The 12,717-nt window shown below is 34.8% G+C and overlaps 1 protein-coding gene across 8 annotated transcripts in view; it reads right to left on the bottom strand.

Annotated features, from left to right (window-relative positions):
- Positions 1 to 12,717, bottom strand: part of LOC145279936 (protein EFR3 homolog A-like) — a 271,461-nt gene that overhangs the window by 103,500 nt on the left and 155,244 nt on the right. For 5 of the 8 annotated variants that reach the window (XM_080131515.1, XM_080131518.1, XM_080131516.1 and 2 more), the window contains one exon: positions 2,842 to 2,883. The exons of the other annotated variants lie outside the window; for them this stretch is intronic. In XM_080131515.1, the coding sequence (XP_079987641.1) occupies positions 2,842 to 2,883 (42 nt within the window). The remainder of the gene's footprint in view (positions 1 to 2,841; positions 2,884 to 12,717) is intronic. 8 annotated transcript variants of the gene reach the window in all.

The raw sequence follows: 12,717 nt of genomic DNA, 5'->3' as shown, positions 1-12,717 counted from the left end.
ATTATAAATTATTTTTTTTTACAAATCATGCTTATTCATGTTTTACAGACCCACAAAAATAGTTTATTATATAAAGTAATATTGTATTTCTTTATTTGGCCAAAATCCTAGAAACTATCAAAGATGTACATACAAACATTACATATTTTGATTAAGTATGGCAAAAAAAAAAAAAAAAAAAAAAAAAAAATGAATGCAATCTTGATTTGTTTGAGGTTAAGGACCAAATAAGTAATTATGGAATCGGTAAAAAAAAAATGTGCTGCCATTCAACTAAGTTTTAAAATTTTTTTTTTTTTTTTTTTTTTTTAATAAAATACGGAAAAATTCTAATTCAATTTATTCAAATTTAAAAGAAAACCTTGGACACAAAATATTATCTACTGAAAAAAAGATTATTTTTCTCTTATTTACATTCCCTTACAACAGCAAGATTGGGTGGTGGATAAGCAAGATAGAGGTAAACATGAAACAAAGCTAAATTGTGTGTGTTAGTGTGTGTTAGTGTGTGTGTGTCAATGTGTGTATTAATGTGTGTCAGTGTGTTTCTTTGTGTGTGTGTATTAGTGTCTGTGTGTGTGTGTATTAGTGTCTCTGTATTAGTGTCTCTGTATTAGTGTCTCTGTGTCTCTGTATTAGTGTGTGTGTGTCTGTGTGTGTGTATTAGTGTCTGTGTGTGTGTATTAGTGTCTGTGTGTGTGCGTGTATTAGTGTCTGTGTGTGTGTGCGTGTATTAGTGTCTGTGTGTGTGTGCGTGTATTAGTGTCTGTGTGTGTGTGCGTGTATTAGTGTCTGTGTGTGTGTGCGTGTATTAGTGTCTGTGTGTGTGTGCGTGTATTAGTGTCTGTGTGTGTGTGCGTGTATTAGTGTCTGTGTGTGTTTGTATTAGTGTCTGTGTGCGTGTGTGTATTAGTGTCTGTGTGCGTGTGTGTATTAGTGTCTGTGTATGTGTGTCAGCGCCTGTGTGTGTGTGTGTCAGCGCCTGTGTGTGTGTCAGTCAGTGCCTCTGTGTGTGTGTGTGTGTGTGTGTGTGTGTGTGTGTGTGTGTGTGCGTATTAGTGTGTGTGTGTGTGTATTAGTGTCTGTTAGTGTTAGTGTCTGTGTGTGTGTGTGTCTGTGTCTGTTAGTGTCTGTGTGTGTTAGTGTCTGTTAGTGTCTGTGTGTTAGTGTCTGTGTGTGTGTGTGTGTGTCTGTAGTGTCTGTGTGTGTGTGTCTGTTAGTGCCTCTCTGTGTGTGTGTCTGTTAGTGTCTGTGTGTGTGTCAGTGTCTGTGTCAGTGCCTGTGTGTGTGTGTGTGCATATTAGTGTGTGTGTGTGTATTAGTGTCTGTGTGTGTTAGTGTCTGTCTGTGTGCGTGTTAGTGTCTGTGTGTGTGTGTGTTAGTGTCTGTGTTAGTGTGTGTGTGTGTGTGTTAGTGTCTGGGTGTGTGTGTTAGTGTCTGTTAGTGTCTGGGTGTGTGTGTGTGCGTGTCTGTTAGTGTGTGTGTGCGTGTCCGTTAGTGTCTGTGTGTGTGTGTGCGTGTCCGTTAGTGTCTGTGTGTGTGTGTGTCAGTGTCTGTGTCTGTGTCTGTTAATGTCTGTGTGTGTGTCTGTTAGTGTGTGTCTGTTAGTGTCTGTGTGTGTGTTTGTTAGTGTCTGTGTCTGTGTGTCTGTTAGTGTCTGTGTGTGTGTTTGTTAGTGTCTGTGTGTGTGTCTGTTAGTGTCTGTGTGTGTGTCTGTTAGTGTCTGTGTGTGTGTGTATCTGTTAGTGCCTCTGTGTGTCTGTGTCTGTTAGTGTGTCTGTGTGTTAGTGTCTCTGTGTGTGTCTCTGTGTCTGTGTCTGTTAGTGTCTCTGTGTGTCTGTGTCTGTTAGTGTCTCTGTGTGTCTGTGTCTGTTAGTGTCTCTGTGTGTCTGTGTCTGTTAGTGTCTCTGTGTGTCTCTGTCTGTTAGTGTCTCTGTGTGTCTGTGTCTGTTAGTGTCTCTGTGTGTCTGTGTGTTAGTGTCTCTGTGTGTCTGTTAGTATCTGTGTGTGTATCTGTTAGTGTCTGTGTGTGTGTCTGCTAGTGTGTGTGTGTGTGTGTCTGTTAGTGTCTGTGTGTGTGTGTCTGCTAGTGTCTGTGTGTGTGTCTGCTAGTGTCTGTGTGTGTGTGTGTGTCTGCTAGTGTCTGTGTGTGTGTGTGTCTGTTAGTGTCTGTGTGTGTGTGTGTCTGCTAGTGTCTGTGTGTCTGCTAGTGTCTGTGTGTGTGTGTGTCTGCTAGTGTCTGTCTGTTAGTGTCTGTGTGTGTGTGTCTGTTAGTGTCTCTTAGTGTGTGTGTGTCTGTTAGTGTATCTGTGTGTGTGTGTCTGTTAGTGTATCTGTGTGTGTGTGTCTTTTAGTGTCTCTGTGTGTGTGTGTCTTTTAGTGTCTCTGTGTGTGTGTGTCTTTTAGTGTCTCTGTGTGTGTGTGTCTTTTAGTGTCTCTCTCTCTCTGTGTGTCTTTTAGTGTCTCTGTGTGTGTGTGTCTTTTAGTGTCTCTGTGTGTGTGTGTCTTAGTGTCTGTGTGTGTGTGTGTGTGTGTCTGTTAGTGTCTGTGTGTGTGTGTGTCTGTTAGTGTCTGTGTGTGTGTGTCTGTGTGTGTGTCTGTGTGTGTGTGTCTGTGTGTGTGTGTCTGTTAGTGTCTGTGTGTGTGTCTGTTAGTGTCTGTGTGTGTGTGTCTGTTAGTGTCTGTGTGTGTGTGTCTGTTAGTGTCTGTGTGTGTGTGTGTGTGTGTGTGTTAGTGTCTGTATGTGTGTGGGTGTGTGTTAGTGTCTGTGTGTGTGTGTGTTAGTGTGACATGAAGAACATTGGGATAGTGCACAGAAAGGAAATCCTAGATTGTTTTTACCTGACATATAACGACTCGATTACAGTGTCATCATCGGGAACACTGTCAACATAAATCTTCAAATTAGCATAAAAGAAACGAGAAAAGAGCATGACATGCATAAAATTTCAAAGTCAATAATTGTAATGCTAATAATGGCATAGAATTCATTGTTCTTCACCGCTACAGAATGAAACCTATCTCTTAGAAAAATATAGTATCAAGATAAAATAAACGATGCTTGATTTAAATACATTACGTCATACTGGATATAGAATTTTAAGTTTTAATTTTTATGCTTTCGTCAACATGAAAACACTATAAGAGAAAAATTATTTTTAAAAATGTACAACACACAAAAAAGAATATAATTTTAAATTAAAGTTTTTGTGATTTCATTATTTATCTTTTAATTGGATTTTTAATTGGATAAGCAATTGGATTTTTAATTGAAGTGTAAAAGTTGAGAAAAAAAAAAAGATATTGTGAATAAATTAATGGATGCATTATTTCAACTATGTCCAAAATGGTAAGACATTAAATTATAATTTACCAGCTGTACCTACCCAGTGTTGTTAGAGGGTCGTAATTTTTGTTTTAACTATGTTACTTATTTGGTTTTGAACAAATTATTTTTTAAAATAGAACTTTAAAAGTTAAACGTAATTATGGTATCACTTAGTTATTAAAATTGTCAATTGAATCATTGTTTTTTTAATTCAATTAAAGTGACAAAAAAAATAAAATCATGTTTCAGTTGCCATGTAGGAAAATGGTGATAAAAATATATGCAAACTAGCAGGCAGCGCAGAGTTACCTGGTCGTAAAATATGCATAATTATACTTTAATTAATATAATGAGGCATGTGGATGCAAGTAGGTTTTCCCTAAGCCACTCACTTCTTGTAAGTAAAAAAAAAAAATATTTGAGCTGAGATTGAAACCAAACCTTAAAGACATTGAGTCAAGTATGATAACCATTACACCAGCTTGACACAACATTTACAAAGTGTTATCAAAAAATCTTAACATAAGTTGGTTTGTTTTTCGACCATGCACGTACAGTTCTGAAACAGTTAACAAAAAAAAAAATCCAATGACTTCATGTACCAATTTGTTAACTTTGACACCTTAGCAGCCATTTCTTCCAGATGAAAACCGATTAAAGTGTTCCACATGTCTGAATATCCTATATACAAAATTTCCAGTCTGTATATCAAAAATTCGTTCAGTATATAGGTTGAAAAGTGTCCTCAGACACATTTTTGCTTTTATAGATTTATAGAAGAGGACACAGTAGCCCAACACCTGTCCAAATTTAGCTTGAATTTGTGCATTATTGGCACATGTATTACTTCTGGATTGGTTGCTTGGTTGTTTTTGTTTTACGGCATATCAACCCTTTTTGGGTTATTTAATGCCGAATCCAAAGATTTTGAAGAAAAATTTTTTTAATAGAATATATTTGTTGTTTTCATGTAGATTTCCATTTAACCCATAGTTGGGGCCCTAACAGGTCCAGGTCAGAGTGGACCTGGGAGCAATGGTAATTAAAGGGTGGCTCCACACTCCCCAAAGCCCACAAGCTGGGGCCTCACCACTGGATATAGTTTAAGGTCATATCTAGGACCCCCATTGAGGGACTTTTACCCTCTGCAGGGGGGCAGTCGGCATATTCTAATGCCCCACCGACAGGGCCGATTACTTCTGGAAGTTTATTGTTCTAAAACTAATTTTAAGATAATATCGTTTAATATAGATTTATAAAATTATTGGGTGTAAATAGCTTCCAAAATTGTCAATCTTATTGATACAAGAGAATTTACTAAGAATTTTCGAGCATGTTTAAATTATTTTCTATTCTACAATTTAAATGATTTCTAGTTCCATTTACATTTTAAAGGGTCACAAAGTGATTCATTCTAGTAGTGAAAGAATAAAATGGTTGATTTGTTTACTAAGAAATGAAAATCCATTCTGACGGACTTAATTTTGTAATTATATTTTTAATAGTATTTTTTAATTGTTATTATATTTATGATAGTACATTTCTAGATATACGATTAATTGCATAAAAAAAAAAAAAAATTGTTTAATAAAAAAATATTTTAGTCACAGAGGCGAGAAACACAGACTCACACAAAGTGATCACATGATTTTGTTATCAATACAAAGATCAACTGTTTGAGATATGTTTATAATGCAAACTGTTTTAAATTCCATTTCCAAAGCTTTCTCTATCTAATATGGTCTACACCTATATAATTAGAAGACTGTGGGTCTTGCTGGTTTTCTTGCTTGCTTGCATCTTGCCATCTACAATCGAGCCATTATATATATATATATATATATATATATATATAAAATTAACCTGTTATCCCTTTTTGAAAAGATAGAATTGCTCGAGTGTAAAATGCAAGCAAGCAAGAAAACCAGCAAGGCCCACAGTCTTCTAATTATATATTCTGAAATTATATAGATTCTGAAAATCATAGTAAACCCCCTGGATACTATGGCTGTAGGATACGTTTTTTTTTCAGGTTACGATGTGGAATACAATGTTTTTCCAGACCCTGGTTACAGTATTTGCCTCCGCCTTACATTTATTTATGTTATGTTAATGTGGTTATATTATGTTAATGTGGCTATTTATAATGTTATTTGATTATATAAATGTGTATTATATACTGTACTGTATTTTGTTACTACTTTTTAATGCCATGTCCGGGGTTCTACTGAATATATATAATATAAATATATATATAATATAAAGCTGAACGTCTGTGTGTGTGGTCACGAATAGGCTCCTATATGGTTGACTATTTTAAAAAACTGATTACATATAATGATAGAAGATGTATCAAGGATCAGGAATGGGTATGTTTGATCTGGCAGAACGGTAGTTCATAAAAATTGTGAGGCTGCATTCGCGTCTGGCCCCCAAAGTATGGAAATAAAAAATGGAAAAAAGAAAAAAAAAACTTTTATAAGGGTTTTTGAAATAGATGTACATAAGAATACTTTGATAAGTATGTTTCAACTTAAATAGGGATGGTATAATAAACATGTGGAGTCCGCGTTCGCGCCTGTACTCCATGGAAATATGGCACAAACTTTAAGACTTTTCATATCTATTTGCGTAAGTATACTTTGATAATTATGTTTCAGTTTGAAGAAATATGGTATAATAACATTATTGGGTGTTCGTTCGCACCTGACCTCCACAGAATGTAAATATGTCACGAAGTTTAACAAGGTATTTTAAAAGGGGTGAGGGTCCACAATAACACCTTAACTTTAATCTTAATTCATGTTAGCTTTTATTTATTTTTTTGAGTTGAATCATATTGTGTCGAATAAATTCACCTCATAAATTCGCATTCTTATTAAAGTGAAAGCAAAAAATAAAAAGTCTGACAATTCTCGACACAAATTTTGCATAACTGTTTTTTCCTTCTCCACTTGCACGTGGCACTCTTTCGAAAATAGATAAATAACAAAAAATAAGAACGTTACTTATTATCGTACCAAACGAAGGAAAAAATCCTGCTCATGTGATTACGTGTCTTTATAAAAACATTTACATAACCTTTTTATTTTTATTTATATATCTGTTTAAGCTATTGTTTGTCAGTGTACTAGAAAGAATTCAGTTGATTACAACCCTTTCTGCGTGTTCTTTACATTACAATAGTACAACCCTGAATCCGACAGTGCAATACTACACCGTTCAATACTGTAAAACTGAAACGAAGCTATTCTGCTTGAAAAGTGGCCATTTTCTTCTTATTCATATCGATTCTTTGCTTTCAAAAACTAAAGTAATTACGTGTTTACTTTTTTAATATCCCATTTTGCTGTTTCGGATTATTTTACTAAAGTAAGTAAAGCTTCACTATTTTTCAAAACTGTTTTTGTTTCTTTGTTTTTCTATATTTTGTCGATATTATTTAGTAAGAGTGTTTAGCAGAAAAGCCAACAAACAACTACCCAAAAAAATAAATATACAAGAAATAAATGTTATCAGTCAATAAAAGTTCAGTTCATGTTTTTTTTTGTTTTGAAATAGTTTTTATTTAATGCTCTTTACTTGAAATAATTTCAGCGAGTCAAAATTAAAACAAAATTTGAGGCAATAACTACTTAAATTAATTTTTATATAAACTATACATGCCATAATCAAATATTCCTCAAGCACAAAATAACGGAAAACATTAAAATGTGTTGATAAATATTCCTTATGTTGACAGAACTCTTAAATTGTTAACACAGAATGCTCCGGTACCCCTCCTTCAAATTGAAAATGGGGCTCTCCATTTCAAAGTCGCTGCCATTTTGATTTTTTTTTTTTTAAACCAGTTCGTGAATTAAAAAAAAAAAAAAAAAAAAAAATTTTCACTAACTAACTTAAAAACACAAACCAATGAACTTTTCTACCATAAAAGTAACTTTTATTGACTATAGTAATATTTATTTCTTGTATATTTATATTATATATATAACATTTTCTCTTTGTAAGGAAACATCACTCTTGGTCACTCTTGAATGGAAACAAAGTTGATATAAAAAATATATTTTCACAAAAATTATCTTTACTTTCATCATATTTTGCTTAGGGTAAAATTTTTGAGTATCAAAACCTATCTCTTTACAACCCCCTCCTTTTCATAACCTATCATATTTTCATCAATCACAGTCCATTTTCTGTAGGCTGTTTTTGAACGCAGTCAACGACAGGTACTACTGCTAGTATATATATATATATATATATATATAAATTGTCTCTATAATAACAAATACGTAATCTGCATAAATTAAAATATATTTAAGTGTATATTACAACTGGACAATGTCAGGCAGCCTGCTAGTTTAAGATAAAATTCACACCTTATTTGTTTTAGTTGTGAAAAGTGAAATGGCTGACTTGTTTACAAAGAAACGGAAATGCATTCTGATTGATTTAATTTTGTAATTATATTTAATAGTATTTTTTTTAATTGTGTTATGATACTTATGATAGTGCATTTCTGAATATTCGATTAATTGTAAAAAAAAATAAAATAAAAATGTCTAAGTCAGAGATGAGAAACATGCACACAAGTGATCACATGACTTTATTATTAATACAGAGATAAACTTTAAGATATGTTCATAATTCTGAATTCCATCTCCATCTAATAATATAAATAATATCCATATTAACTCATTAAGTCCCATGCTATCTAAAGTAAACGATTGAGTTTAAACTATGTGTGGTGACTAAAAATAGGTTAGAATACACAAATTGTAATGAAAAAGCTATGTGTTTCATTTTGAAAATGAAATATCGACTTTCTTATAGATAGGACACCGAGTACATGTAATATATTTTAAGTTGCATAGATCATTAAACAAATAGAATTTTAGCAAATTTCACAAGAATTTTTTTTAAAAGAGTTCCAACAACTCTTTGAGAAAAGCTGGTGAATTGAGAGTAATTATGCAGTAAGCAGTGTTATGAATTTTAACAAGATATTTGGCAATTTATTTATTGTGGACTATTATCCTCATCTTTCTTAGTTGTTTCATGACGTTTCGGCCAACTATTCCTCTGGCCTTCGTCAGGTGGTAACCTTCGGGGCCCGTGGCGCAGTGGATAGAGACGTTGAATCTCTACGGTTCCAGGAAAGAATTGGCTGAAGATAGCGATTTCAATCCTACTTAAAGCCGACCAGAGGCATACATGGCCAAAAACGTGGTGAGACGACAACTATGGATGGCAGTTAGAGTCAGAGTTCCTATTCCGTTGCGGTTACCACCTGACAAAGGCCAGAGGAATAGTTTGCCGAAACATCATGAAACAACTAAGAAAAGATGAGGATAACAGTCTGCAATAAATAAATTAATAAATAATACTTATCTCAATAATGAATTCCAATTAAGTAAAATATCTGGTGTCCGATTTATAAGACAGTGGGACCTGATGGGTTAATGGAAATTTTAAGATGACAGTGTTCATCAATGTTTCGTCTTTATTGCAAGACTTCCACCAACGTATACATGATGGCAATTTTGGAAATATTTAAAATGCTGTCAATGTATCTAAAATATTCTGTGTTCGGAAGTAATCTAAATTTGAATGGACGGAATTCTTTCACAACGCTATGTTCCCCCCTTTTTGAATTTCCAACGACTTAAATGTAACAGGGTCATACATTTCATTACATCAAAAATATATTTTCAAATATTTCTATCAGTGTTTTGTTTTCTAAATTTTATTCATCCAGAGGAAGTCTTGCAATAAAGATGAAAAGTTGATCAACACATAACTTGGTGTGTTCCTTTTTTATTTCTCTATTTCGTCAGAATACTATTTCCATTCTGATATATATATATATATATATTTTATTTATTATTTTTAAAAACAGACGTAGATTACTATTTTTAAAAATAAATAAATAAAATAAATCCAAATAAAAAAATGGGCGACTTTCTAAGAAAAACACCGGTTCTCCGAGGCGGAGACGTTAACCTTAATATATCGTTTAAAAAATCAACAACAAAACCATATATGTGTGTGTATATACACACACTACGCTATAAAAATCGATATATTAAGCATTCAAATAAGTTTCAATAAAGCTTTAATTTTTCAAAATATCTAAAAATTCCATCAGAGGTTACTAGGTTCATAAAGTAAATGAGCTATGTTCAAACATAAAAAAATTTGTTTTTTTCGTTGATTTTTTTTTTTTTTTTTTTTTTTTTGAATAGATTTTCTTATTTTCATGAAACAAAAATAAAATTAAAAAATATTTATTATCTGAAGATGAACTTATTCTGCAAAAATAACTAGATTCGTCAGTATTTACTACTAGGGGCGCCTTAGGCGATTAGCAATAAACCACTGCTCCCCTCAGAGAGATTTATAGCATAGGAGAGTGTAACACCTATGACTGAGCGGGGGTCACAATCCACACTGGCAAAAAGAGACCCGGGGGGTCACAATCCACACCGGCAAAAAGAGACCCGGGGGGTCACAATCCACACCGGCAAAAAGAGACCCGGGGGGTCACAATCCACACCGGCAAAAAGAGACCCGGGGGGTCACAATCCACACCGGCAAAAAGAGACCCGGGGGGTCACAATCCACACCGGCAAAAAGAGACCCGGGGGGGGGGGTCACAATCCACACCGGCAAAAAGAGACCCGGGGGTCACAATTCACACCGGCAAAACGAGACCCGGGGGTCACAATCCACACCGGCAAAAAGAGACCCGGGGGGGGGGGGGGGGTCACAATCCACACCGGCAAAAAGAGACCCGGGGGTCACAATCCACACCGGCAAAAAGAAACCCGGGGGTCACAATCCACACCGGCAAAAAGAAACCCGGGGGTCACAATCACCACTGGCAAAAAGAGACCCGGGGGTCACAATCCACACCGGCAAAAGAGACCCGGGAATTGCCATGATCTGCCAGGTGAATGACAAGATGGGATTCTCAACTAGTACGACATCTGCAAGTACATAAGATTCAAGTTATGGTCTTCGAAAAGTTTTAATTGATAGCATTCTAAGCCCACTTTAGAAGGTATTAAAAGGATCCAAATTTGCTAAAAACATAAGGTATAACACTGGGATTGTATTCTTGCTTAGGAATCCCTTTAAAGATTAATATGACCCTTTTTACAATGATCTGTATGAGTAGTTGATTATTACTACTACCACCACCAAATTTCATGCTCCTAAGCGTCAATACCTGGAAGCCCAGACTGTAGAGAAATACAAGTAGCAGCCCTAAAAGGGACGACATCTATCCTTAAGAAAACGCTCCAATACAAATGCAACTCATATGGAAATTAAGTGTTAGCCCCAAGAGGGGGCCCCCTTGATTTCTTCAATCTAACTGAAATAAATTTTTAAAAGTGTAAATTCAATCGCACAGTTTTGCATTCTTTGTAATTGAATATATTTAATTACTAGCGGGGGTGCCCAGCATTGCCCGGGTGTTTGGAAAAAAAAAGTGGTAGTAGGCAGGCAGGCTTGAATCCGTGATGTGAAGGAGGAAAAGAAGAAAGTGAGAGAAAAGCTGAGATCTTACTGCTACGCTAAGATGCGAGAGGAAGTGGAAAGCATTCAAATTTAACAATTAAAAAGTTGACTTGCAGAAATGAGTTCACACAGTCAAAGAAACGAACGTTGGCTGAAGGCCAGTCCAGCTTTCTGCTATTTCATTTATTTGTTTCCCCACAGTGTTGGGGAAACTAAAGTTCCCCCCAAAAAAACGGAACTCTCAAATGAATAGCAATTGTCTGATATGAACAGTTTTTCGCACATTGATCAAAGCTAATTGCTTTCACAACGTTCATGGCAGGAAAGCCAGGCGGCCTACTTCGCTCCAATTAGTTTCGGGTTTTATACAAAAAAGACGAACAAACATGCGAAAGGACAGAATAGAGGAAATTTTATGAAAGTCAATCAAATTAAATGTAGAGACGACGTCCGTTCGCAAATTGTTGACATTATAAACTAGGGAGTATAAGGAAAGTTCTAAATAAAATAGTAACATGGTTGAGAACACACCCCCCCCCTTCCCCTCCCCCCCCCCCAAAAAAAGCCTTTCTTGAACGTACAGAAACGCACACAGCCAGTTTGCCTTTTATATATAATGCGACGTAGGGGTGACCATATCAATCTGAAAATGTTTTGCAGTGTGTTCTGAACCCATTTCATTCAGCTGTTGGCAAGAACAGAATACTACGGCGACATTTTTTCTTAATTACTATTCCATCACTATTTACCAAGGTCAAAAAAAAAAATACTCAAGGACAAGAATTAACAAGATGGATTGATTGAATGTTGATGAATATTATGAGAGGATTGAAAATCTTCACGTACCACCCTTTCAAAACAAAAACCCAGAAAACCACAGTGGAAGTTCCACGTTTGTTTGAAGCATCACTTATGGAATGTGAAAACCAAAGAACAAAATAGGAAGGCAGCAAAGTTGCTGAAAGTAAACCATAAGTCCATTTTCTACTTTCCGTCAAAGAAAGAGAAAGGCTGGTGGTAAAATGGATACTGCTGTAAATGATCGACTCGATATGCTGTGTTAGAGTTGTATTGGTTTCAGAGGACTACTTTCACAACAAGATGTCCGCAACCTCCACAAGGTGTCTTCTATGGGTACCCAATTTTAAAACACATCAGGGAAAACTAATAATAATAATAATAATTAGTGTTGGGACAATTAATCAGAATGGGGTGGGGGCGGGGACTTTTTGTGGCATCGGAATCAGGGAAAATTTTTACCTAATTTCAGTTTCTAAAAAACGATTATTTTCCTTTTTTTGTTTTCTTGACAAAAAAAAAAAAAACAAATTAAACAAATGCAGATGTATTTGTTAAAAGTTTTTCATTATTTACAACATAAGACTAAGGGCCTCAGATTATGAACTCCATTCTCACTGACTCATCGAGTTTAATTCATATTTTTTATTGGTCAACAAAGTAAATATTTTAGAGTTTGCATCAAATAAATGTCAACAATCCTGCAAAAATGTAATTTTCTACCAGTGTTTAATTTTCAATTTTTAAGCTATTATATTTGATAAGATTAGTGGTCAAAAATAAAAATAAAAAAATGAATGTCTGTAAAACATTAGAATCGGTTGGAACTGATGGTCATTTTATGTCACATTTACATACAAAACTGATTTCTTACTCAAAATTCTAATCTCTCCCCCCCCCCCTCCCTCTTTCGGTCACGTAATTATTTGAAAAAGTGGGTTGGGTGCAGAATCTCATTTTGGGGGAGTGATTTAGCTACTGGGGTTGCCTTTATAATTTATTACTATTATCATTATTATCTACATCTTGTTTTTCTTTTACAGTAAAACAAATCGATCTAATAAACG

This window comes from Euprymna scolopes, chromosome 7 (assembly GCF_053919585.1).
Source record: "Euprymna scolopes isolate OS-2025 chromosome 7, ASM5391958v1, whole genome shotgun sequence".
Lineage (NCBI taxonomy): Eukaryota > Metazoa > Mollusca > Cephalopoda > Sepiida > Sepiolidae > Euprymna > Euprymna scolopes.
This window is presented reverse-complemented; position numbering and strand designations above follow the sequence as displayed.